General features: G+C 39.8%; 1 protein-coding gene across 1 annotated transcript; it reads right to left on the bottom strand.

Annotated features, from left to right (window-relative positions):
* Positions 1–252: 252 nt before the first annotated feature.
* On the bottom strand, positions 253–26,955 carry naa60 (N-alpha-acetyltransferase 60, NatF catalytic subunit). Its single transcript, XM_080206653.1, has 7 exons — positions 26,823–26,955; positions 23,160–23,275; positions 21,480–21,609; positions 19,350–19,446; positions 11,847–12,081; positions 7,012–7,205; positions 253–2,183 (listed from the first exon to the last, which is right to left on the bottom strand). The coding sequence occupies exons 2-6, from the start codon at positions 23,267–23,269 to the stop codon at positions 7,049–7,051; spliced, it is 729 nt and encodes a 242-aa protein (XP_080062779.1). The 5' UTR covers positions 23,270–23,275; positions 26,823–26,955; the 3' UTR covers positions 253–2,183; positions 7,012–7,048.
* Between the last annotated feature and the right edge of the window lie 689 nt (positions 26,956–27,644).

A 27,644-nucleotide genomic window follows, 5' to 3' on the forward strand; every position in this document is an offset into this window, starting at 1 on the left:
TTGGGGGGGGTAGCGGGGGGTGGTTATACCCATCAGGAAAAACTGAAGTGGTTGGGACTCTTCCCTCTAAGAAAGGAATGCTGAGGAGTGACTGAATAAAGGCCTTTAAAACTACAAAAGGGTGAGTGTCGGGAATGTTTCTGGGGCGAAGCACTGAGCTCTGGTGAGCATGCCCCCTGTATCATTTCACTATCTATATGAATCAATGAAGCAAAGTCTTCACAATCTAATCAAAACAAAAGAAACAAAGAATGATTTTGACGTAATTTTTAATAGATTGAGCAAGATTTCTTACAGTGCCGTGACCAGTAAATTTATGTATCCTAATTATTTTAAAAAATAAATCCACACATGAACCCAGATGTTTTGTTTCTTGCTTTACAAAATGTAATAATTCTATTTAAAAACATTTTATGCACCTGCCAAAGATATTTCAGAAATCTAATCAATACAGGAGTCCAGAAATCAACTGGTGGTTCAACAAATGAGAAAAAAAGCTGTTAATTTCTTCAAAGAACAACACTGAAAAAAAAAATAGACAGAAATACAAAAAAAGCAAAATGCAACTGATGCTACATTAATTGGAATCTTTAATATAGTGTTAATGTATTGAACTGAAATTCAGAACATATTTGATTTTCATTTCAAACTATGGTTCTATGGTTCCATTTCTTACACAGCCTGGTGTCATGTTTCATAAACAATGAATACTGGTTCTCAACAACAGATCAGAAGTCTAAGTGTATTAAGACAAAGAGTGCTGCCCAGATAACAGGGATGCCACTACATAAATATATTAACATTTACTATACATCTAAAGTGCAATTACTGTTTAAAAGTCTTACACTGATTGTCGTTGGTGCCAAAATTATTTTTAAAATCTGTGAAACAGTGTAGGCATTTTTAAAATAGTGAAACAGAATCATGGAATGAAGTTAAAAATGTTTAAACGGCTAGATCACTGAAGCTTTAAAAAAAATCTTGAAATTCATGTAGATTGACACTTCACATAGGAACACTTTTCACAGTAGTTCTAGCAGTTCATAATGATCTGTATTCCCACGTGACCTGCAACACCATTCACATTACACCATTACAGTAATTATCAGGCATATAGAAAAAAACAGATAAAAACAGTAATATTTACACATTTGATTATTACAGTCTGGCATATGGAGAGAGCCACACAATGTCTGATGTCATAATTTATGCACTGCAAAGCAAGGAAAAAAATGTAAATTCACTTTTTAAGAAGGAAAATTGGATTTGAACTCTTCTGAAACAGCTGGAGACAGATTTAAATAGAAAACATTCTGCATTTCTAAAACTGTCTGTTCCCAACCCTGAAAGCTAACACCAAAAGTTGTCAGAAAGAACAAAATGATGAATAGTGGGACAACCAGTTGTTACAATTAGCAAAATCATCTGTGCTGGACTTCTTTCTCCCTTTTTTGAATTACTGATTACCCTGTGGGTTTCCCAAAAGGTGGGATCAATCACGTGGCTTAAACAATAGTTGCACTGTCTGCATATTTTGTCCTCAAATGTACAGTAGAAGTACAATCAATTCAGCTCAGTAAAGAACATGCATATCTGAACACTTGACTATTATATATTGCAACTAAAAGCAGGCATTTTTAAAACTAAAGACGTTGATCGTCACAAAAGTGGATTTTACTTCCGAAAGTTACAAAATCCAATTTAATGAAATGAATGAAAATGGGTCAGGGCCACATACAAATTGATGATTGTGCAGAGATCAGTCCAACAACTTTAAAACCTGAATACGGTGAAATCCAAATACAGAATCTTTGCCATACACTCAAGGTGCATTATAAAACTGAAATATTCAAACACAATCAGAAGAAATTATGAAAATCTACATTTAGAATCCACATATAATTACAAATAAGACATACAGTGGTTTTCTATATAGCAGCAAATTACTGGGTGTAAAAGTAATTAAAAGACATTAATGGAACAGATGAATTTTGACGCAGTGCACTTGCTCCATCAACAGATAGGTAACACTGTATTATAATACATTCTGTATAGAATTCGAAATGCATCAGTGAGGGAATGCCTCCAAGTTTTTTAAAATGTAGCATTCCCTCCTCCCTGCTTGGCATATAGACGTTCAGAAGAAATACAAATATTATCAGTGCAGACTGTCCATTTTGTAGCTGAAAAGAAAAATATGCATCCCAGTGAAATTTACAAAATGATACCACGAACATTAAAGTAAACCTTTATAACAATACTTTCAATTTCCCCAATAGATCTAAATCATTCAGCCATGTGGGCATGTAAGAGATGCTTTACAGTCATGTACCCTGGATTAGGAAAGTGAAAACAGGTCAAGGATCTCTTCAAATTCTGGTCATCATGTTTTAGAAAGTTGTCAAGACCTGAAAGATGGTACAGAGATAATTTTCTAGAATATTACCAGGAATAAGAGTTACACTGAGACATGGGTTTAAAGTTTTGGGCAAGAGATGATGGGGCTGTGACAAGGAACTTTTTTACGTATCAAGCGGTAATGACCTGGAACATTCTATTCATGAAGCAGTGGAAGCACAGACAATGAATGATTTCAAAAGGAAATTGGATGGCACTTGACGGACATAAAGCTATGGGACTACGGGGATAAACTTGGGGACAGAGCTGTCTGGCTGCACCACAGTAAGTTAGCAAGGACACATAAGAACATAAGAAATAGGAGCAGGAGTAGGCCGTCTAGCCCTTCGAGCCTGCCCCACCATTCAATAAGATCATGGCTGATCTGAAGAGGATCAGTTCCACTTTCCCGCTTTCTCCCCATAACCCTTAATTCCCTTGTCTATCAGAAATCTATCTACCCGTGACTTAAATGTATTCAGCGAGGTAGCCTCCACCACTTCAACGGGCAGAAAATTCTAGAGATTCAACACCCTTTGAGTGAAGAAGTTCCTCCTCAACTCTGATCTAAACTGCCCCCCCTTATCTTGAGGCTGAGCCCTCTAGTCCTGCTATCCTTTCTAAGCGGGAAGAATCTCTCTACCTCTACCCTATCCATCCCCTTCATTATCTTATACGTCTCTAAAAGATCCCCCCTCATCCTTCTAAACTCCAACGAGTACAGACCCAGTCTATTTAGTCTCTCTTCATAGTCCAACCCCCTCATCTCTGGTATCAGCCTAGTGAACCTCCTCTGCACTCCCTCCAAGGCCAATATATCCTTCCGCGAGTGCGACCAAAACTGCACACAGTACTCCAGCTGCGGCCTCACCAGTACCCTGTACAGTTGCAGCAAGACCTCCCTACTTTTATATTCTAACCCCCTCGCTATAAAGGCCAACATTCCGTTTGTCTTCTTGATCACCTGCTGCACCTGCAGACTGGGTTTTTACAACTCGTGCACAAGGACCCCCAGGTCCCTCTGCACTGTAGCATGCTGCAGCTTTTCGCCTTTTAAATAATAATCCCTCCTACTATTATTTCTGCCAAAGTGGATACTTTGGGACACGATGGGCAGAATGGCCACCTTCTATGCCATCATGACTCTATGAGGCTGGAAATGCCAGGGTTGTTCCTCTTCGAGCAAGAAGGTTAAGAGAAGATTTGTTCGAGATGTTTAAAATCATGGATTAATTTAACAGAGTAAGTAAGGACAAACTGTTTCCAATGGCCGTACACTTAATGATCAGAGGAATGGCAAAAAAGTCCGGAAACATTTTATTACATAGCAAGTTGTGGTGATCTGGAATATACTTCTTGAAAAAGTGCTAGAAGCACATTCAAAACTAACAGTGACATTCAAAAGGCAATTGGAGAAACTTCAAGGGAAAAGATTTACAGGGAAATGGGAAACAGCAGTGAAATAGGATTAATTAGATAGCTCTATCAAAGCAGTAGCTAAGATGCAATGGATGACTGACTCCTCCTGTACTTCACTGTTCTATGATTCTAGACACACCACTCAGCAATTTCAACTAGAAATACGTTTGCAGGTATTAACTAGGGATTTGATAATGATGTCCATGGCAATCAAATAGTCTGTCAATTGTCAAGGTTTTCATATTAATGTTGGCCACTTAGATGATGTACTGAATGATTCAAGCTGTCTACTGTACAACAGAGGGGAGAAAATTGGTGTAGTCAAAGTTCAGAAAAATATTTCCATTTTATAATCAAACCATTTTAATTGTTCAACATATTTGTGTCCCCATATAACCAAAGTTTCAACCCTCTGGATTTGACAGTCAATGTGTATTCTCACAAAAAAAATTAATGGTTAATGGCAAATGGTTAATCCAGTCAATTGTAATTAAAGAGAATCCCTATTCACACACATGATTTAGTCTATGATAATTCCTTAACAATTTCCCAAAATTCTTCTGGATAACAAACATAATTTTCTAATAACAAAAATCAACTTACTCTTTGAAACTTTATGGTAAACAATGCAAAAGATATTGGACGGGGTTTTCCGGCTGCACTCACCCTGAATCCGGAAAATCCCACCCGAAGTCAACGGACCTTTCCATAGTCCACCCCTTGCCCACTCCGATTCCAGCAGCGGTTGGAATGTGGAAATTCACCTCATTGCGCTTTGCGATAGTAGGCATTTTTAAGGTGCATCCATTATGTAAGTAACATTCATCATTCCCAACTCTATTAAGATAAATCATTCTCACCCAGTCTAATTGCATTATGTATCAGGCTTTTGATGTATAAAACCATATCTGTTCAAGCAATGTTGGCTATTGAGGATAAACTAAGGGGAAATAATCTGAATGTGACAATGAAATAAAGAATTGATATCACAAACAGTAAACAACAATTATCCAAAGGCAAAAGCAGCAAAGTTCATTTGCATCAGTCATTTGTATCCTGCTTTCTTCCTGCTGGCACTAATAACATTGCCTGATTTATGGTTTTATATATTCCTGAATTGATAGTATAAAGAGTAAACAAGAAATAACCAAAATCAGAAACAGCAAAGCAACTGAATCACTGGGAGGCATGTTTGAGTGATGGTTTTAATTATCTCTCTTTGTACTAATTTGGATATGTGCAACTCGATCATCTAAAATAAATTACATGTGCTAGAAGCTACATATATTAATATATAGAGCCCTATCTTTTGCAGACAGAATTAACATTTAAAGTTTAAACTTTATTTATTAGTGTCCCCCAAGTAGGCTTACATGCAATGAAGTTCCTGTGAAAATCCCCCAGTCGCCACACTCCAGTGCCTGTTCAAGTACTCTGAGGGAGAATTTAGCATGGCCAATGTACCTAACCAGCACATCTTTTGGACTGTGGGAGAAAACTGGGAACCCACGCAGACATGGGGAGAACATACAGACTCCGTACAGACAGTGAGCCAAGCTGGGAATCAAACCTGAGTCCTTGGCACTGTGAGGCAATAGTGCTGATCACTTTGTCATTGTGTTGCCACACTTGCATCTTTTTCAACTAAACAAAACAGGTGACATTCTCTGGTGTATCCTCCAGAGCAATGCCTTGATAATTGGTCAAATCGCCTGTTTTGAATTTAAACAAAGCTTGGCAGTTAACTATCAGTCATCAGTTAACCAGTGCATTTTCCATGGCAACACCTCTAACAAATCAGAGTCCATTTGCCAGCCAATCAGCACTATCTTTGTCATGCAGTATACACTGTTGTTCCCTTTACATTCGGTAGTCTTGCAAATTGTTCTGATAAATGCAAGATGAAAAGCTTTGACAACATGTGTCTTTTTTTAACAATATTCAAATTTTCAAGCAAACACCATGGGTCAAAAGTCACTTAACAATTAAAACAGAAAGGAACAGAAAAAAAAATCATAGATCTTGGATTTCATGGGTAGCTGTGAAAGATGGCAGTAGCTGCCAGTAGCAAAGGAAGCTGCCTGTAAAGACCTAGCAATCTATGTGATATGGACTTCCTTTTCCCAAAGTCAGTTTGAATCTGGTGGTGATTCAAGCAGATCTGCAGGTATGCGGTAACAGCAATGTCATTAAGCAGGGTAAGCAGCCAAATACATTTATTGTCTCTTAAGATAGCAAACCAGGAAGTAAATATGATGATTTTGTTTTATTTTTAATTAAAATTTTATAGAGGTCAAAACAAATGACTGGGACACACACGTGATGAAGTTAAAAGCTGAAATATCATTAAAAAGTGTTTAAAAGAATTAAAATGAGAATTTAGCATACTGGAGAAATTTGCGATTCTACAAATATGACATTAACTGGTGGACACAGTAAAAAGTCTGACAACACCAGGTTTAAGTCCAACTGATTTATTTGATAGTAAATCGGTTGGACTTAAACCTGGTGTTGTCAGACTTTTGACTGTGTTTACCCCAGTCCAACGCTGGCACATCCACATCATTAACTGGTGGAGACAGAGAGTTTAGAATGCTGTTAAGAACCCAGTTACAGCTCATTCAACAAGGTGCGACTTTTTCCAGCGTTCTTTCAACCAGACTAACGGTGTGAAGAGACAAGTTCTCATCAGTTCAATGGTTTCTACTTGACTACAGTCTACGAGGTCGGGGGGACGTCAGCAGCACACATCATGGGGAACTATAAAATCACTGACAGCAACCTCTTGACTTCTGCAGTTAACTGCACACATGCAGACTCCTGAATTTGTCACCAGTTTCACAGGAGTAACAATGGAAAAAACATGACAGTTTTGTCACCATTACCATCAAAAAACCAGGGTCAATTAAACATTAAAGAAACCAAGCAAAAAGTATAAATCATTATTAGGTCAAATGAAAAATCAGGCCTAATTTCTAATTTTCAGAACTAGAAAATCCTAAATGAGGACATACTAAAAGAGACACATCAATGAGATGCAAAGGTAATCAGCAATCAAGTGCACACATGGCTGTATTTTTAAGAGATTTTGCCTGAAATGTAGCACCAAAGTCATTAAACCAATTTAGCAAAACTACTCAAAAAGATTAGATTTCAAAGTTGTAACAGAAAATATAAAACTTTTAAATAGCTCACCTTTTCAAATTGTTTGCTTAAAAAAAAACAAGAGGGATCACATCGCCCGGCTGTACTCTATACCACCTTTCGCTGAGATGCCAGGCCAGGGTAAAAAACTGCGGATAAGGTTCTGTGCCTGACGGTATATTCGCTGGGGAATGGAGCACGGCCTCAGATTCACCAGAGTTGAGCCAATATGTTGAATATAGTCAGTGAAGGTGCGTCAAGGACTATAACACAATTTTTGCACAATATTAATTACTGATTTTTTATAGAATGGAAAACTCAATAATCAAGACCATAAGACCATAGGAGCAGAATTAAGCTACTCGGCCCATTGAGTTTGCTCCGCCATTCAATCATTGCTAATATTTTTCTCATCCCCTTTTTTCCTGCCTTTTCCCCATAACCCCTGACCCCCTTATTAATTAAGAAACAATCTATCTCTGCCTTAAAGACACACAATGATCTGGCCTCCACAGCCTTTTGCAGCAAAGAGTTCCACCGATTCACCGCTCCCTGGCAGAAATTCTTCCTCATCTCTGTCCCTTTAGCCTGAGGTTGTCTGGTTCTAGTTTTTCCTACTCCTCTCCACATCCACTCTATCCAGGCCTCGCCATATCCTACAAGTTTCAATAAGATCCGCCCTCATTCCTCTATACTCCAATGAGTACAGACCCAGAGTCCTCAATCATTCCTCATACGACAAGCTCTTCATTCTTGTGAACCTCCTCTGGACCCTTTCCAAGGCCAGCACATCCTTCCTTTGAAATGGGATCCAAAACTGCTCACCACACTCCAAATGGGATCTGACTAGAGCTTGATACAGCCTCAGAAGTACATTCCTGCTCTTGTATTCTACCCTCTCAACATGAATGCTAACACTGCATTTGCCTTCCTAACTACTGACTGAATCTGCACGTTAAGCTTAAGAGAATCTTGAACAATGATTCCCAAGTCTTTGTGTTTCTGATTTCGTAAGCATTTTCCCATTTAGAAAATAGTCTATGTCCCCATTCCTCCTTCCAAAGTGCACAACCTCACACTTTTCCACATTGTATTCCATCTGCCACTTTTTTGCCCACTCTTCTAATCTGTCCAATTCCTTCTGCAGCCCCCCTGCTTCCTCAATACTACCTGTCCCTCTACACATTTTTGACCATCTGCAAACTGAACAACAGTGCCTTCAGTTCGTTCCTCCAAATCTTTAATGTCTTTTGTGAGAAGTTGTGGTCCCAGCACTGATCCCTGAGGCACACCACTAGTCACCGGCTGCCATCCTGAAAAAGACCATTTTATCCCCACTCTCTGACTTCTGCCAGTCAGCCAATCCTCTATTCATGCCAGAATTTTACTCTTAACACCATGGATTTAATTTATGTAAAAGTCTCGTATGCAGCATCTTGCCAAAGGTCTTCTGGAAATGTAAATCAATCACGTCCACTAGTTCTCCTTTATCTAACTTCCTTGTTACCTCCTCAAAGAACTATGTTCGAAACTGCTAAATAATGTTTCTTTTTTTAACAATAATTCAAGTGGCACATGCATCTTTAAAGCTGCAGTTAAGCGTCAAAATAAGGCACTGGAATAATAACCATTGGGATAAGAGAAGGGGAAGGAAGAAGCAAAAATATATAACCATCCCTTTGGTGGAGAACATTTATAGTTTTACTCAAAAATAGTCCTAAACCACAGATGAGGTCAGCATTGCTGTTACACAAAGACAGAAAATATGCAGATGACCAGTGCAAGATACTCATTGTAACAGTCAGGTGGAAAAATAACAATAGTTTAGCACTCGCTCCTTAACAAGACTTCAAATCATTTCTGCTACCAAAACCGTTTTGTTTAATAATCACCAATGAAGTTATCTAATTTGTGCAATTATTAGTCTGATTTCTGTACTTATTGCCTAACTCACACATTATATCTGATACAGCACAGACTAACAAAAAAATCAGCTTTTGTAATGTTGGCAGATTTCTTTTTGCAACTAGCACAGAGCTTTGGAACTTAAGATAGGGAATTGTCAAGAGTTTGTCAATTTGAATGGAATTCTTTGTACAAGTTTGACAGCCATCATTCTACATTAAGCTTCAATGTTTCTCTTACCAAGTGCCTTTTTCCTACTGAAAGCTGGTATTCATTGTAATTTATCTCCATCGATTCTATCAGACATAAACGCAATGTCAATATCTTCTCATTTTGCTTGCTTCTACCTTCAAACTTTGCCAGTAACAACTTCAATAATCTTACCTTCGACTCCCATTGTGCTACTTCAAGAATCCCCTCATTATTCATTTTCTTGTAGAATTAGTTTTCTATATGCTACAACTTGGTACTTTTTTTATTGTGATCACCAACTCCTACACGTTATTTCTTTACAAAAGCATTACCCGGAGTTCTAATGATAACCCGATTTGACCTAAAGCCATCTTTCCTACATGTACTTCTCCAATCTCTTCGGGTGCAGGCCAAATGTGAAAAGCTTGATGCACATTATTAAACTGCTTTATTTCAGACCAAGTACCATCCAGAGCAACAGTTAGTCATATTTACTTAGATCAGTTTGTGTAATGATACAAAATATACTGTGCTTCCTCAGATCAATAGATATAATTTAGACTTAATTTTTAATATTCTCACCGTAACAAAGATTCTTAGCTTTCTTTTACACTACTTGCAAAAGCCTAACTCTACTGTCAACGAGAATATAATACTATACCACAGGCATTTTGGTTCCAACTTAAATGTACATCACCTAGTCCTTCGCTTTTCTGAAATAGCTTTGTGACAGCCAAGTTTAGTTCAGTAGTAACATATTCTATGTCAAGGTTCTGCCATGTAAGTCATAAATCCTGAATGTGACAAATTGCTTAAAGACCTCTTATTTATTTTTAAGAACTGCATACTTTGAAAAAGTTTGAGAAATAGCTTTTTCCTCAAGTTGAATATGGCATACCTCAAGATTGTCGCAGTGAATTAAGTTCCAACTTGTAGTTGCACAGATTATCTTCAGAAGTTTCAATGAAAAGATGTTTACAGACAGGACACTGAAGGAAAACAAAGTTTCCTAATTCTACGTTTGTTTAGTGCACAAAAAAACTTAATTCCCTAACTCATTCCCACAAATATCTGGAAGTGGTTTCAAGACCAGGAAGTTCTAGTTCATTAATATGTTTTTTTTTAATCTTCTCTAAAAGACACAATGTACTTCCTAAAGCAGAGAACAAAACTCTTCATCTGGTTTCATTCTTTATTGGATTAAACGTTAGGATCTTGCAATGAAACAAAATCTTACATCTGGACTTTTGAAACTAACCACTGACATTTTAATTTATTAAACTAAAGAAATTTCTCCAAATGCAAAATAATCTCTCTGGATTTCACCTATTGGTCTCAAAAGCTTCCAATTTTTCACAGTTGAATATTCAATCCCACTGCTCTTCAGGCTCATGCTAGTTATTACTACTTTCCAGATAGATCTGGAAAGAGTTTTGGCAAGTTCTCAGTTATTTATCTCCAAATCCTTTAAGGTAAATTCCAAATTATTTTCCTCGCTCAAATAACGACATCCAAGGATATCAGTATAGACCATTAACGTATCTGCCTTTTGAGTTGTTAATTTCTAGTCAACCTAAGTCTTAAGCATGGATATTGATTTCTTGGAGACAATCATCTCAAATTAAGGTATTTTTCAGCCTCAGGTTACCTAGTATCTCTTACTGCAAAGGCACAAACTGTCCTGAAAATGAAATTGCAATTCCTTCCAAAAAATATCATCTTGGGTTAAATAATCATTTTACCAAACTTTTATCCTGCTGACAAATCTGTCTAACAATGTGAATTTCACCTTCTAAAATATGTCTACATCTACACTGATCAAAACAGGTTAAGACAACTGGCCCTGTTTTCTCATAAGGAATGAGAAAGTTTTGAAACTGGGAAGATTAACAGTACATTGGTTTTGGCAAAAGATTCTCTCCTTATCCAAGGGAAAGGTCATTCTGCTAGCTGAACGAACTCAAACATTATAGCAATCGGAGAAACTACAAGGTTATCCAATTAAATGTTTCCAGGCAGCATTTTAGGTTAAATTGGACATTCAATGAAGCATTAAAGGATTTTTCCATACCATATCAATTGATTCTTAATTTAGTTTCTTAGACAGGTTTTATATTGGAACCTGAATGGTAAGGTTATTTACAAAAGTTAACACTGATGTGTAGCTGACTAAATGTACGCTAGTGGTAGGCCCAAGCTGAAGAATAATGTTTCAGGCAATGAGCTCAATACTCAAATTAGGGTTTTCCCAAAACCAATGCACCAATAATTTCAATCCCTTTGATTATGACCATGACAGTTCAGAAAAATAGTTGCACAATGGCAGTTGTAGATTCATTAAATATATATCTAAGCTTGCAAGAATCAAACTAAAATAAAATTCTAGGCATATGAATTAGCATTAGAGACAAGTCCAACCACATCTGTGGGACGCTAACTTTCTTTCAAGCAAAACAACTTATTAGTAATAATGTTCTTAGCAACTCATTTCAATTAACGTTGCTTTGATTAACATATTAAGGAATACAATAAATCACAGTTCTTGTATGTTAGTAACAAACAATAATTTCGGTATTAAAATATTAAAGAGAATAAAGATTAAAAATAAGATATAATGCTTGAAGTATTTTTTAATCTTAGTCATCAGTCAAATGTTTTCTTCTGTAGAATTATAATATTTAGAAACGTGAAACCTATCATTATTAAACAATTGCAAAAGAAACGTCTGTAGTTAAGTGCAGTAAAAATATATTTTGGGGTTCAGTAGCTTAATTCACTTTAAAGGATATAAGATTGTCCAAGGAGGATGTCCCCCATTGATATAAAGAACATATGTGAAGCCATCCTTTAATACACCACGTATAGAGTAATAATAGGGCAGGTAATGATGTTGTTTAAAGTCCCTATTTTCATAGAAGTGGATGGCAGTACTATTAGTAGTAAGGACATGCAAATAGATTGCTTTGCAATGATCTTGAGCTGTGGTTGATATGTGATCCTTCAGGCTTTCAAGTAATAATGAACCTTAAAAATAAAAAGGTACAGTAATCATTAAAACAGACTTCACATTTTAATACATAGACAGTAAATCTGATTTAAATGGAGGAAAATCTAAGGGTGTATTTATAGTTTCAAACAACATCACTGCCAGCTCTATGAGAAGTAAAAAGCAAGCTGTCCTACTTGTTAAGAGATAGCTTTCTTTCCTGTGAAGGCTCACCAAACTGCATGCGTAAAAATATAAACACAAGTACACAGCTGGCATTAAAATCTTTCAACGTGGACATTTATAGATTCATCTCTAGACCCATTTTCTAGAGATAAAGTACCAACTCACACCAGAATATATATACAGAACATCCAGTTGTAATTAACATAATTACTAACTGTGAATTTTAAATTCACATTTCTTTTGAATTTTACTTCAATTTTTTCCCCCCACTTCACATTTTCTCAGCTCCAAGACATACACTGGCATGACAACTCCATTTTCCATGCCTTAATTATTGCCTAATGCTGAATTTAGTTGAACTGTCAGATCTTTCGATAATTATGGGGGATTTCAATCTACATATTGATTGGTCGACCCATGTTGGACGCAGTGGGCTCGAGGAGGAGTTCTTGGAATGCTGCCGGGATAGTTTCCTTGAACAGTGTGTGTTGGAGCCGACGAGGGAGCGAGCTATCTTGGATCTGGTGTTATGTAATGAGGCGGGTAGAATTAGGGACCTTGTGGTGAAGGATCCTCTTGGGGAGAGTGATCATTGTATGGTGGAGTTTCTGGTGCAGATGGAGGAGGAGAAAGTGGGTTCCCGGACACGCGTCCTTTGTTTGAACAGAGGGGAGTACGGTAGGATGAGAGAAGAATTGGCGAATGTTGACTAGGGGAGCGCGTTGGAAGGTAGGTCTGCTGAGGAGCAGTGGAGGATCTTTAAGGAGATCTTTCTTGGTGCTCAGCAGAAATTTATTCCGATGGTTAAAAAGGACTGTAGGAGGAGAGGTAATAAGCCGTGGATAACGAAGGAGGTGAAGGAAAGTGTTAAATTAAAAGTGGAGGCGTTTAGAGTAGCTAAGAGTAGTGGGCAAGAAGAGGATTGGGAGAGGTTTAAATGTCAACAAAGATTGACAAAGAAGTTGATAAAGAAGGGTAGGAGAAACATGAAGCTGGGCTAGCGCTTAATATAAAAAAGGATAGCAAGAGTTTTTATAAATATATAAAAAGGAAGAGGCTGGCTAGGGTGAACGTTGGACCCTCAGAGGATGAGAGGGGGGACTTAGTGGTAGGGGATGGGGAAATGGCTGAGGTCTTGAATAACTTTTTTGTTTCGGTCTTCACGGACGAGGACGTGAATAATTTGCCGGGTGTTAGCAATGGAAAGGTAGTAGGACTGGAGGGTCTCAATGACATTACTGTTACTAGAGAGGTGGTGCTCGACAGACTGGAGGGATTCATTGTGGACAAGTCCCCAGGACCGGATGGAATGCATCCGAGGGTTCTGAAAGAAATGGCGGAGGTGATAGTGGATGCCTTGGTGGTTATTTTCCAAACGTCACTGGATTCCGGGGAAGTGCCGGAAGATTGGAAAACGGCTAATGTTACGCCGTTGTTTAAGAAGGGTGCCAGGCAAAAGGCAGGGAATTATAGGCCGGTTAGTTTAACGTCTGTTGTAGGTAAAATGTTAGAATCCGTCATCAAGGAGGAAATAGCGAGGCATCTTGAGGGGAATTGCTTGATAGAGCAGACGCAGCACAGTTTCGTTAAGGGGAAGTCGTGTCTGACAAATTTACTGGAGTTCTACGAGGATGTGTCTAGGGCGGTGGATAGAGGAGAGCCGGTGGATGTGGTCTTTTTTGATTTTCAGAAGGCGTTTGACAAGGTACCTCACAAGAGGTTATTGCAGAAGGTAAGGGGGCATGGAGTTGGGGGTAGGGTGTTAGCGTGGATAGAGGATTGGTTGTCAAATAGGAGGCAGAGAGTGGGGGTTAATGGGTGCTATTCGGATTGGCGGTTGGTGACTAGTGGAGTGCCCCAGGGGTCGGTGCTGGGGCCTCAGCTATTTACCATTTATATAGATGATCTGGAGGAGGGAACCAAGTGTATGGTGTCGAAATTTGCTGATGACACCAAGATTGGTGGAACGGCAAATTGCGCGGAGGGTGTGGAGAGTCTGCAGAAGGATCTAGAAAGGCTGGGCGAATGGGCCAGGAACTGGCAAATGGAATTTAATGTTGGCAAGTGCGAGGTGGTCCACTTTGGTAGGAATAATGGTAGGAAGGACTATTACTTATGTGGCGAAAAACTGCAGCAGGCGACGGTGCAGAGGGACCTCGGGTCTTTGTGCATGCGTCGCAAAAACCCAGCCTGCAGGTGCAGCAGGTGGTCAGGAAGGCTAATGGGATGCTGGCCTTCATAGCGAGGGGGATTGAATATAAAAGTAGGGAGGTCTTGCTGCGGCTGTATAGGGCATTGGTGAGGCCGCAGCTGGAGTACTGTATGCAGTTTTGGTCGCCGCACTTACGCAAGGATATTTTGGCCTTGGAGGGAGTGCACAGGAGGTTTACTAGGCTGATTCCGGAGTTGAGGGGGTTGAGCTATGAGGACAGGCTGAATAAACTAGAGATGGAGAGACTCTTCCCGCTCAGAAAGGACAGTAGGACTAGGGGGCACAGCCTCAAGATAAAGGGGGGGCGGTTAGAACAGAGTTGAGGAGGAACTTCTTCACTCAAAGGGTGGTGAATCTCTGGAATTCTCTGCCCGTTGAAGTGGTGGAGGCTGCCTCGCTAAATATTTTTAAGATGCGGGTTGATGGGTTTTTGATAAGCGAGGGGATTAAGGGTTATGGGGAGAGGGCGGGAATGTGGAACTGAGCCACGACAGATCAGCCATGATCTTATTGAATGGCGGGGCAGGCTTGAAGGGCTAGATGGCCTACTCCTGCTCCTATTTCTTATGTTCTTATGTTCTTATTTCAAGTTGGTGTTGCTGGTTCTGAGTTAGCCTTGCTTATTTCCATTATTGTAAACAAAAAGATGTTATAAATATTAATTTGCTATGTCACAAAATACAATTTAGCACTTGTAATTCCCCAAACTTAACCAATCTAAGGTAAGCACAACAGAAACTAGATGATTTCCCACAATGTGAGAAATCCGGAGATCCATCACTCCAAGAAGCATATGTTTACAACTTTATTTTAAATTTCAAACAGGAACATAAGAAAACAATACTGAGTGTTTTCTGGCACTAAAGCCTTATTTCAGAGCCTGATTATTTTCAAAATATCCCCCAACTAAATTCATTCCTAACCTTCAGAATTCTTCGACAGAACAGGAATGCCCGACAGAACTTGTATCCATTGCCCTTGATCTCCTACATCTGTCAATAATGTTAACCTTGAAGAAATTACCTCTTAAATTTATACAGCAACTTATGGTAATCATTTTGTAATGAAATGAAAAATGGTTATTCAAATTGGCTTTGCCCAAAATATATTCTCATTGCTTATTTTTCATTCAAGTGTGTGAATCGCGTCCCCACGAGTAATATGAATGAGTTCAGCTTATCTAACCACTCTTTAGAATTGGGTAACACAAAACTTGATGTTATCTTTGATGTCTTTCTCTGAATCATTTGTGCTGTCTCTACGTCTTTTCATAGATACTACAGAAGTGAATTTCACTGGGGCTACTCCAACTCATCCATTGTAGCTTTGGGCTAAAAAGCCATGGAAACTTTCAAAATAATTGTAACTTTTTAATGGAAACTCATCCCCGCCATCTACAATTGTACAAAATACACCAACTGTTGTCTCAGTAAATCTTTAGAATGCCGTATTTGTTTCTTTGGATACAGCTCTGTTTAAATACCCATAATCTTGCTCGCATTTACTACCATAGAGTCATAGAGGTTTACTTGTCCATGCCGTTCTTTTTTTTAAAAGCCACTAAGCTGATCCCTCTTGCCCACATTTGGCCCATATCCCTCTATACACATCTTACCCATGTAACTATCTAAATGCTTTTTAAAAGACAAAATTGTAACCGCCTCTACTACTACCTCTGGCAGTTTGTTCCAGACACTCACCACGCTGTGTGTGGAAATTGCCCCTCTGGACACTTTTGTATTTCTCCCCTTAAACCTATGCCCTCTAGTTTTAGACTCCCCTACCTTTAGGAAAAGATACACTTAAGATACACATACACGCAAAACATTTCATCAGCTATAAAACAGATCTTTTTCCCTGATGTACTGGCTTAAGAAATTTAATTTATCTTATGGTCTTAACTGCTATTTTAATATTTCTGAGTTGAGTGCTAAAGTCTCCTCCCAATTAAGCCTCTGAAATATATTCCCTTCCTCATACTATGTTTTCTTCCCCTGGCACAAATTTATCAAGTTAGTTTTAATCAAAGTACATTTGAAGAGCATGGCCAGTACTGTGAAGTACCAGAAAGACCACTGTCTTCAGTCTCCAGTTCCCTAGCTACGGGCTTCACCTCTCTCCCTGCCACCAGCTGACGTTAAATCTGAACTGTGGTGTCATATTTGATGTAAAGATGAGATGCTGACCACATATCCATAGCCTTCACCGAGACCGCCCATTTCCGCTTCTCTACCATCACTTGTGAAATAACTTCTCAAAGTCCCTTCACCAGATTCCCTTTATTTACAAACCTAATTCTTCTCCTAAGGGTTTTTCAAGTACAAAGTCAGAATCCAGAGTGTCAGTAGCCCTGACGCTCATGAAAAATATATAGACAGCCATCAATTACAGCAATCAGGGAGCTCATACTCCAATAGGCCAACCTCATGGGCCTCATTGAGACCATTACTGCTTGACTCTGCCCTGCTTCAGCACAACTGCTGCTGAATCCTTCATCCATGCTTTTGTTACATCTAGACTTGTCTATCCAGTGCACTCCTGGCCAACAACATTCTCTTCGTGTAAATCTGAGGTCATCCAAGACTCTGCCAACCATTTCCTTTGTACCAAGTCCCATTCACTCAGTAACCTTGTGCTCACTAGCCTACTCTAGTTCCTGGTTAAGCAATGTCTTGATTTTAAAATAACCATCTTTGTGTTCAAGTGTTGTCATGGCCTGCCCCTCCTTATCTCTATAATCTCCTCTAGCCCAACAACTCTCCAAGATATCTGGGCCTGTCTAATTCTGATCACAAGTACCTCTGATTTTATATGCACTGTGCCTTCAGTTGTTAAGGCCCTAAGCTCTGGAATTCCTTCTTTAAACCTTTCCTCTTTTAAGACCTTTAACAACTACTCTTTGCTCAAGATTTTGGCCTCTCAAATTTCACTTTTTTAAAAAAAACACTCCAGTGATACACCTTTATTGCATTAAAGGTGCTATATAAACAATAGTTGTTGTTGGTTTAGTAACTGAACCAACAAGGAACTTCACTGCTCACAAGTATCCAAATAAAACTCCTGCCACTGTGTTTGCTAACCAGTTCATAAAGGAGTAAAGTGCTGTGCTTCTTGGAAACAGGCAGTCAAAGTAGTTTTTCTTCTTGTGTTTTTTCTCTTGCTAAGGACACTCCTGCCTTATTCAAATCAGGAACTGGGTGGAACATGGTCACACAGTGAGTAGCACTGCTGCCTCATAGCTCTTGGGACCCGGGTTCAATTCCAGCCTTTGGTGATTGTCTGCGTGGAATTTGCACATTCTCCCTGTATCTGTGTTGGTTTCCTCTGATTGCTCTGCTTTCCCTCACAGTCCAAAGATGTGCACCTTGGGTGGACTGGACAAGCTAATTTGCCCCTTAGTATCCCATGGTTAAATGGATCAGCCATGGTAACTGTGTGAGGTTACAGCGATAGGGCAGGGAAGCAGGCCTGGTTAAGACACTCAGTCAGAGAGCTGGTGCAGATTTGATGGGCCAAATGGCCTCTTCTGCATTGTAGGGATTCTGTGAGGGAACTTGACCATCCATTCATGGCGCTGTAAGATCCAGCCTTCAGTGCCATCAGGCTGCCTGATTATTCTTCAGCTCATCTTATATATTCAGGACATAAATGAAGGCATTATTCCAACCGTAAAATGTATTTTAAAAATTTATACCATTAACTTTGATAAAAATAAACAATGCTCAACTTCGCTGAAAAATATCAATTTGACAAAGGTGATCACTAAAAAACAAGTTATACTGTCTTCACACCTTTCCTCATGACTGAGAAAGGCAAGCTAGTTGTCTGATCATATGGCTCCATAGAATAGAAGCTGCTTGCTTGCAGTGAATCATACAATACAATCATATCCTATTGAATAGTGGTTTGGCAGTTCCGCACAGCAGCATATTGTACCCCCATACAAAGCTGGTTATTTTCCTCTCTTTCTACAATGGCTGTGCTTTGGAACACTCGCCATCATTCACAGTGAGTGATAATATTTGTTCCCAATCAGTACTAGCAAGTCTCACTTTGCAATGCTCACTTCGGGGCGTTCGTGTGGGCGTGATATTTCTGATGATTGTCAGTTATTATTAGTTCTAGTGACGAGGAACCCTTACACACCATGTTGCCCATTCCACTCCAAAAGAAATGAAATGGCAGAGTCCAATGAATTTGCACAGCAAAATTTCCAGCAAGTTAAAGACAGCAAACGCACAACTGCAAAGCGTGTGACAAGTAAAAGGCACAATATTGCCATGAAGTTGCTCAAGCACAGCAAAAGGAATTACTGGAACCCACCATGTAATTTTCCCTGGTTGACCAGAGCGCTCACAATGGAGTTTCTAATCTCCAGGGTGAAGAAAGCACACAAGAGTTCATCTGCCATTCTTCTTTCAGCAAACCGAGTGCATGAAACAAATTGCTTTAGAGAATTAGGAGTACTGATTGCATCAGCCAGTCATTTTTCACTTATTTCAGTAGACATCAAACCAGAATCAAACTGAATCCTGTCAGTTTCTTTAAAAATCAAATCTAATTCCTGTGAGTGGGATATTATGTCAGCTATCATTCACAATTACGGACAAATGAACAATACGTTCTAGGACTGGGCACTTTCATATCTTCATGTGACATGGCCACCTACATTTAATGATATTTTAAAAATAAATTTAATACCATAGATTAGATTGAAATGTTAAAAACATTTGAAAGCCATATAATTTTTCAAATGGTTTCATTTTTAACATCCACAAACTTAGGTGTCAGCCAGCCAATAATCCTGACTGTCTTAAATCCATCAAGTACAAATGGTGGACTCAATCTTCAAAAATTCTAACAATGTCTCACACTAGGAATGAAATGGAAACAAGTTAATACACTTACCTATTCCATGTTTTCGGAATTCTTTTACAACCCCTAGGCTTAAAATGTAAGCAACTTGTATCTCTATAGGGAAGCTAGAGGCCAGAATATCTCCATCCTGTAGGTAACAATAGGAAGACAGGACATTATTCAATTCCAGCAATTACTGAAAAATACTAAATAAGTTCTGATTAGTAATTTATCACACATTTTGTTCAATATCTTCACGAGTTTTGCCCAGAAACGAAAGCCGGAAGCATTGGAAATACACAGATCAATCCCCACCTTCACTGATTTTGGATATTTCAGGATTTTTGTTTCATATTCATTTAAGAATTTTGTTCAGATTTCCCTTTGAAAAATATGGTAGAATTTTTTAGTTGATTCTTCTATTTTGAAATATGTGTTTCTTCTTGAAAAATGCAAGTGTAAGGGATCAAGCAAAAATCATTCTTTGGCTACCTTCCCACTTTGCAGTCAATAAAAGCATGCAGTACAATGCATTGAAAGCTTAAACTTTACTCTGTGAAGGACTTAGTGAACTTCACTTTTGCTCAAGGAGTTTTTTTTTATTTTGTGATCTGAACAGAAAACATCACCAAACTATTTTGCTACAACTGTGCAGTCCATCCATTTTTTATTCATCCACTCACAGGATGTGGGTGTTAATGACAAGAATTAATTTCCCATCCCTAATTACTTGTGAAGGTGACAGTGAACCACGTTCCTGAGAGGTTTGCTACACAATTTCAGAGGGTAGTTATGATGTCAACTAAAGTGCTGTGGACTAGAGCCATATAAACAATTGACTCTGTATGGAAGGCCACATTTCCTTTTCAAGAGGTTATTAATGAACCAAATTATTTTTACTGACAATTTGGTACTTTCATATTCATCCCTACTGATATTAGCTTTTTATTTAATTGAATCTGAATTTAAATCACCCAGCTGCTGTGGTTTCCCTGGATCATTTGTTCAGGTCTTTGGATTATTACTTCAATAATATAACCACTGTAGCACTATTGCACTCCTCACCTAATGATACACGTGAATGACCATAGGAATTACAGACTAGAAATCAGGAGTGGGAAAGTTGCTGACTGATCCTCCACTTCCCACTGACTTCCCCCCCGCTACCTCTCAAGCCGTGATCAGCTTAACAAACCTGGGGCTCCCTTGTATAGTTCAGAGGCAGGCAACAAAGTATAATTACCGATTGAACCATCAAGAAGCTGATGCACAGAGAAATCAATTACAATTGTCTTTGATCATTCTTTCTTTGATAACAAAAAAAGACTTAAGTAGGACAAATAATCCAGTGGGATATACAGTGCTCTGTATTATGCATCACTTCTAAGATCTTGAAATCACTGCAGCCTTTTTCACTTTCAATATATATTGTAGTAATTTTATCAAAAATGTAGAACATTAAATCTTGCCAGTACGTTGCCATACTAGATTGAAGTACAAAGAAAAGTACAGCACAGGAACAGGCCCTTCAGCCCTCCAACCCTCCAAACCTGCACCGACAATGCTGCCCAACTTAATTAAAACCCCCTACCCTTCCAGAGACTATATCCCTCTATTCCCATCCTATTCATGTATTTGTCAAGACACTCCTTAAAAGTCACTGCCATATCCGCTTTCACTACCACCCCCAGCAACAGTTCCGGGCACCCACCACCCTATGTGTAAAAAATCTGCCTCGTACATCTCCTTTAAACCTTGCCCCCCACACCTTAAACCTGTGCCCCTCGTAATTGACTCTTCCACCCTGGGAAAATGTATCTGACTATCCACTCTGTCCACACCCCTCACAATCTTGTACCTTAGACCCTTATTATTTAATATATTAGTTTTGTAGTTTTTCTCAAATAGAAATAATTTGCTGCTGGTTTGTTTAGCATTGTTACAATAAGTGAGTTAATAGCCAAAGGACTTTTTTTAAACTAAAGAAAGGATCTTTAACAGGCAAGTCCAAGCTACGCATTGCATTATTTACAGTAAATTGTTTTAAATATATTCAGCACCGCATTCCAGCAGTGCACACACATGGTTTTAAAAAAACCAAGAACGTTAATTTCTCAAGAGTTCTTGCATTTGAAATGGAATGTGGAACATGTGTCTATAAAATGCATTGTGAAAACGTACCTCTTTATGTACCTTTGCTCGACTTTTTATTTCGGCCACTATCATCCCCACAATGCCACCTTTATATGTGGCTGCCAAGGAAAAGAATTTCTTGTTGGAAGTGATGTCCCGGTACCATGAATCTGGGTACCTGTTCAAAGCAGAAGACAAGATCTACCATCTTTCTACTAGCTCTGTAAAATAGTTCCCTACATTGGTAATGTTTTTGTGTTAGTTACAACGTGGGTTAAATGCTCTCAACTGTGTCCAACCCATTTCCCGTGCCTATGCTCTCACCCCTTCCCCTCCCAGAACCAGGATAGGATCCTCGTTGTCCTCATTTTTCACCCCACCAGCCTCCACATTCAAAGAATCATCATCTATCATTTCTGCCAACTCTAGTATAATGCCACCACACAACACATCTTCCCCTCAATCCCCCTGTTAGCATTCCACAGTGACCATTTCCTCCAGGATATCCTAGTCCACTCCTCTTTCACCCCAACACCTCAGCCCCTGCCCATGGCACCATTGCCCATTTACCTCTTCCTGCTCACTATCTAAGGCCTAAACTCTCTTTTCAGGTGAACCAACACTTCACATGTGCCTTCTTCAATCTGGTCTATACTGCATTCACTACTCCCAATGCAGTCCACTTTATACTGGAGAAACCAAACGCGACTGGATGATGAACTTTGGTCCGTCTGCCAGCAGGACCCAGATCTTCCTGTCACTTCCCATTTCAACACACGATCCTACTCTTATGCCCATATGTCCATCCTTGGCCTGGCAACGTTCCAGTGAAGCCCATGCAAACTGGAGGGACAACACCTCATCTTCTGATGAGCACTTCACAACCTTTCGGATTTACATTAGTTCAACAACTTCAGACTGTGAACTCTCTCCTCCACGTTCACCATACTCCCATCACTTTTCTTTCACTTATTTATTTTTCCATTGTCTTTTTTAAAAATCCTGCTTTGCATCTTCTTTTCCCTTACCACTGTCTCCCCTCCCACTATCCAACCCCACCCCACTTAGGGCCAACCATTATCTGTTCCAGGTTGTTCGTTAACACATTGCTTACCTGTGTTCTGCCATTAATATATTCTGATGTGCCACTATCTGTATCTTTCTTAGCCATAATCACCACCACTTACATTACCTTTGTCCTTTTGTCTATGACATCTTTGTCAATCTCTCCCTTGCCTCCACTTATCCCTGGTCCTCTATCCAGCCCCAAAGCTCCACACCACATGCCCCCAGTTTAAATCCTATTTCCAGTTCTCTTCAGCTCTGACAAAGAGTGTCCGGACTCAAAATGTTGGCTCTATTCTCTCTCTCCATAGATACGTCAGACCTCCTGAAACTTTCCAGCATTTTCTGCTTTGGTTAACTTCATGTTTGCAATATTCTGCTAATATTTCTAGTACCCTGTCTAAATTCATAATTTGTAATCAGATGCAATCATAATAAAATCATCATTTCCTGAAGCAAGGCTTGATATTAAATTTTGTCTGTAAAAAAACTATGACTGTGAACAAAAGGCCAAAACTTTTGGAAGGATTAACAGATGGGATGGGAAGGGAGATGAGGGATGGCTGCATCAAGCAAATTTGCTACACAATGAAACATTTAGTCAGAGAAGGGCACAAACGTCACTAATGGTAAGGAAAAAAATTAAATGCTACTAATACTCACTCTATTGGGAACCAGTCACCACATAGAAGTTTCACTGTATCTATGTCATCATGACAGAGTAATCGAAGCTGTATTTCACTAAGTACAGTGGAGGATACGATGTCTGTCATTCACAGCTGAGAAGAAAAACAAACAGTCCATAACACACTGAAATCATTGTATAGTGAATTAAGTTATCCTCACTTAAAAGACGAACAAATAAAATAATACATGGAGTCCCACTAAATGAATAACCAGAAACTTGCCAGTCAGGATACCATGGCATATTTCCTTCGGACTTTTGGCTAAGATCAAGTGTAGTATCGACATGCTGTACGTGTTTGAAGTCAGAAGGTTACATTGTGGCTTCATTTGAAGCAATTTTTTAAAGTGGCATCTCGGCCTTTTGGCTAAGATGCAAATAAGGTGACTTGGAGGAGGTGCAACGCCTACGCCAATCATCTTGGATCATGTAGATCAAGCCCAAGACAGGAGGTGAGAGCCCTGTCTTGTCAGCTTGGATTGGGAATGTCTCACTTGATGAGACTTTGAATTGGACTTTGACTGGATTGTATTGGATATATAAACAAAAAAAATTTCCTTGACTGATACAGTTCCAAATTACTCGCAATGGGACTGAACTACTGGAGTTCATCAAGGTCAGTGCAACCTCTCTTGGTACACAAAAGACGTCTGTAGTCTCTATCACTAAATCTGGAAACAGTCAAAGATAAAATAAAGAACTTGGAAAATGAAAAATATTGCCTGGAAGATAGTAAATTACATTTTGAGAGAGGTGTGGGGAATAAATTTTGAACAATCCCTATCCATTCAATGGAAATGATCAGATTTTAAAACATTCCAATGTTATTAACAATCTTACACACAGGCCAAACTCTTTTATGATGAATGGCCATTTTTAATATAATTTACATCGTCCGCAGATTCTTCCCCCACCACACCCACAAGACAGAGAAGATTTATGGAATAACAATTATGTTTCTAAACTCATAATCCAGAATCCTTTACATATAGAGTATGAGTGTTTGAATACCACTGAGGCAATTTGAAAATCTGAACTCAGTTTTTTTTACAATCTGGAATTCATAACCATGAAAATTTATGAAAAAATGCAACTGGTTCAATAATGTATTTTTGGGAATACCTGCCATCCTCATCAAGTCTACTTTCTATTGGAGACTTGTCCCATGTCAACTTGGTTGAATACTTAACTGCCCTATGAATTCTAATGTTCATATACATTGATTCATACAAGAATTCTAGTGTACGGGTTATGTTATTGGGCAAATCATCGTTCATAACGATAAAGATGGTTCCCAGTCAGCTTTCAATTAGTACTACTGCTCATCAATTCATTTAGAATGCTTACGTGAAATAACTCTGAAGGTAACCAGGGGATACCATTGTAAGTGATGAGGGACCCTTACTCTCACCCCAAACCCCTCATAGACTTTATCAAATAAGAAACTAAGAAGTTGCAGAGCAAACTCTCAGCTGGTCAATAATCACAAAATCTAAACTGCAAACTACGCGACAGGTAAAGGTACACAGCTGATACACTTTACTGGAATTGACGATTCCACTTTACTGGAGTTGACCAGAGCACTCATGTTAGAGGGCAAAGAAAATAAACAGTTAACCTGCCACGCTCCCATAAATACATTCTGAGTGAAATGTGCACAAGAGAACTGGGAATACCAGCAGCAATGCTGCCAGTTTGATTTCAAGAAACGTAGAATATTCTGTTCTAAACAGGTAGAAGGCACGACCAACAGGATCTCTTCTGAAGAGCATGAAATACTGTGCCTGTTACAAACGTATCATTTTAGTGTTTATGCTGGGTAAACACATTTAACAATCTGCAAGGGTGTGCACAGAAATGTAATAGAATATAACCTTCCCACCTGGATCAGCTGAAACGGACTGTGTTGCTGAAAAGGGGCAGCAAGGTGGCACAGTGGTTGGTACTGTTGCCTCACAGAGCCAGGAACGCGAGTTCAATTCCAGCCTCGGGTAAATGCCTGTATGGAGTTTGCACATTCTCCCTGCATCTGTGTGGGTTTCCTCTGGGTGCTCCGGTTTTCTCCCACAATCCAAAGGTGTGCTGTGTTAGGTTGATTGGCCATGTTAAATTGTTCCTTAGAGTCCCAACATATATATAGGATAAGAGGGTTGATGGGCTAAAATACATGGGGTTACGTATAGGCTCTGGGTACAAGTCGTGCAGACTTGATGGGCCAAATACCCTCCTTCTGCACTGTAGGGGCTCTATGATTCTATACCTGATTCCTGGGATAGCAGGTCTGTCATAAGAGGAGAGAATAAGCAGGTTGAGATTATATTCACTGGAGCTTAGAAGAGTGAGACGTCTCTCATATAAACATATAAAATTGGGTTAGACAGCGTAGATTCAAAAAGAATGCTCCCAATGCTGGGAGAATTCAGAACTAGAAGTCATTGTTTGATGATAAGTAAAACCTTTTAGAACTAAGGTGAGGAGAAATTTCTTCACCCAGACAGTGGTGAATGTGTGGAATTCACTCCCACAGAATGTAGTTGAGGACAAAATGTCTGATTTCAAGAAGAAATTAGATATAGCTCTTGAGGCTAAAGGGATCAAGGGATGTGAGATGAAATGGAGGATCAGGATATTGAATTTGATGATCAGCCATGATCACAATGAATGCAAAGCAGGGTTGAAGGGCTGAATGGCCTACTCCTGCTTCTAGTTTCTATGAATATCATTAGGCCATCACCTCCTGGTATCTGTTTCTGAACTCAAAATTTGGACTACAGCAAATTCTGCAAACATTAAGTATTAAACACTGCAAATCAGGCGGCACAGTAGTTAGCACCGCTTTCTCATGGCGCCCAGGTTCAATTTCTGGTTTGGGTCACTATGTGGAGTCTGTATGTTCTCCCCATCTGTTTCCCCTGAGTGCTCCGGTTTCCTCCCACATTCTGACAGATGTACGCTTAGGTGCATTTGTCCATGCTAAATTCTGCCTAGGTCACTGTCTGTGGAGTCTGTATGTTCTCCCCATATGTTTCCCCTGGGTACTCTGGTTTCCTCCCACATTCTGAAAGATGTGCTGCTTAAGTGCACTTGTCCATGCTAAATTCTGCTTCAGTGTATCCGAACAGGCACCAGGGTATGGCAACTAGGAGATTTTCATAGTAACTTCACTGCAGTGTTAATGTAAGCCTTAGTGTTAGTGTTAATGACACTAATAAATAAGTTTTAAACTATTGCCTCCCCTCATCTGTTTCTGAGCTAGTGATTTGGACCAGACCAAACTGTGCAAACGTTGTTTATTAAACACTGCCAATCCACTATCCAAGACAGTGACAACACAAACCCCCAGCAACACAAAACACTCCATGCCCATGTCCTCCCTGCCAGTCAATGATTGGTCCCCGTTACCCAATCACCATACAGGATGATGACGGCTGGTCTGTGACTGGCTGCTCCCTCTGTCAATCACTCACCCTGTCACCGCCCCCTCGCCCAGCCGCGCAGCCGCAGTGGCCACCGCCGGCCTCCCAGCTGACGCCGCCCGCCGAGCCCAGATCCGAGCGTTATCCTCCCTCCCCCATTCCAGCCCTGACACCGGCATCGGCCCCGGCACCCCTACTATCGCTTCGCAACCCCCCGGCGCTCACCTCGGTTCCGCAACGCAGCTGCGGGGAGGAAAATAAAGGCGGGTGTGTCTGGATTCAGCAGAGATGGTGGGGGAGTGCAGTCATTCTAGTCACCGACAGCAGAGCGCCTCCCAGAGAGCCAACCGCCTCCCGGCAGCTCCCGCTCACTCTCGCGAGAAGTGACTCCAACCCACAGCTGAACTGCACCCAGACACTGGGATAACCCCACAATGTGAGAGTCTGGCATTACACTGATATACACACATATACAACCCCCACAATGTCAGAGTCTGGCATTACACTGATATACACACATATACAACCCCCACAATGTGAGAGTCTGGCATTACACTGATATACACACATATACAACCCCCACAATGTCAGAGTCTGGTATTACCCTAATACACATATACAACCCCATAATGTGAGAGTCTGGCATTACACTGATACACATATACAACCCCACAATGTGTCTGGCAGTACACTGATACACGCATACAACCCCACAATGTGAGTATTTGGCAGTAGACTGATACACATATACAACTCCACGATGTGAGTGCTTGGCAGTACACTGATACATGTATACAACCCCACAATGTGAGTGTTTGGCAGTACACCGATACACATATACAACCCCACGATGTGAGTATCTGGCAGTACACTGATACACATGCACACACACATACATATATATACATGGGTGGTAAAGTACTGCTGCTCACAGCACCAGGGACCAGACAATGGGACAACTCCCACAATGTGAGAATCTGGCAGTACACTGATACACACACATTTATATGGGAGGCACAGTACTGCTGTCTCATAGCACCAGGGACC

Source organism: Carcharhinus amblyrhynchos, chromosome 18, assembly GCF_965287045.1.
Source record: "Carcharhinus amblyrhynchos chromosome 18, sCarAmb.v2.hapA, whole genome shotgun sequence".
NCBI classification, from domain to species: Eukaryota; Metazoa; Chordata; class Chondrichthyes; order Carcharhiniformes; family Carcharhinidae; genus Carcharhinus; species Carcharhinus amblyrhynchos.

Excerpts from the sequence above, each read along its gene's own strand:
- naa60 (XM_080206653.1), bottom strand. The coding sequence starts at position 23,269 with ATGACAGACATCGTATCCTCCACTGTACTTAGTGAAATACAGCTTCGA. Across the intron at positions 21,610-23,159 it reads GGTGACTGGTTCCCAATAGA|GTACCCAGATTCATGGTACC; the intron begins GTGAGTATTAGT and ends TGCTTTGAACAG. Across the intron at positions 19,447-21,479 it reads GAGCAAAGGTACATAAAGAG|GATGGAGATATTCTGGCCTC; the intron begins GTACGTTTTCAC and ends TGTTACCTACAG.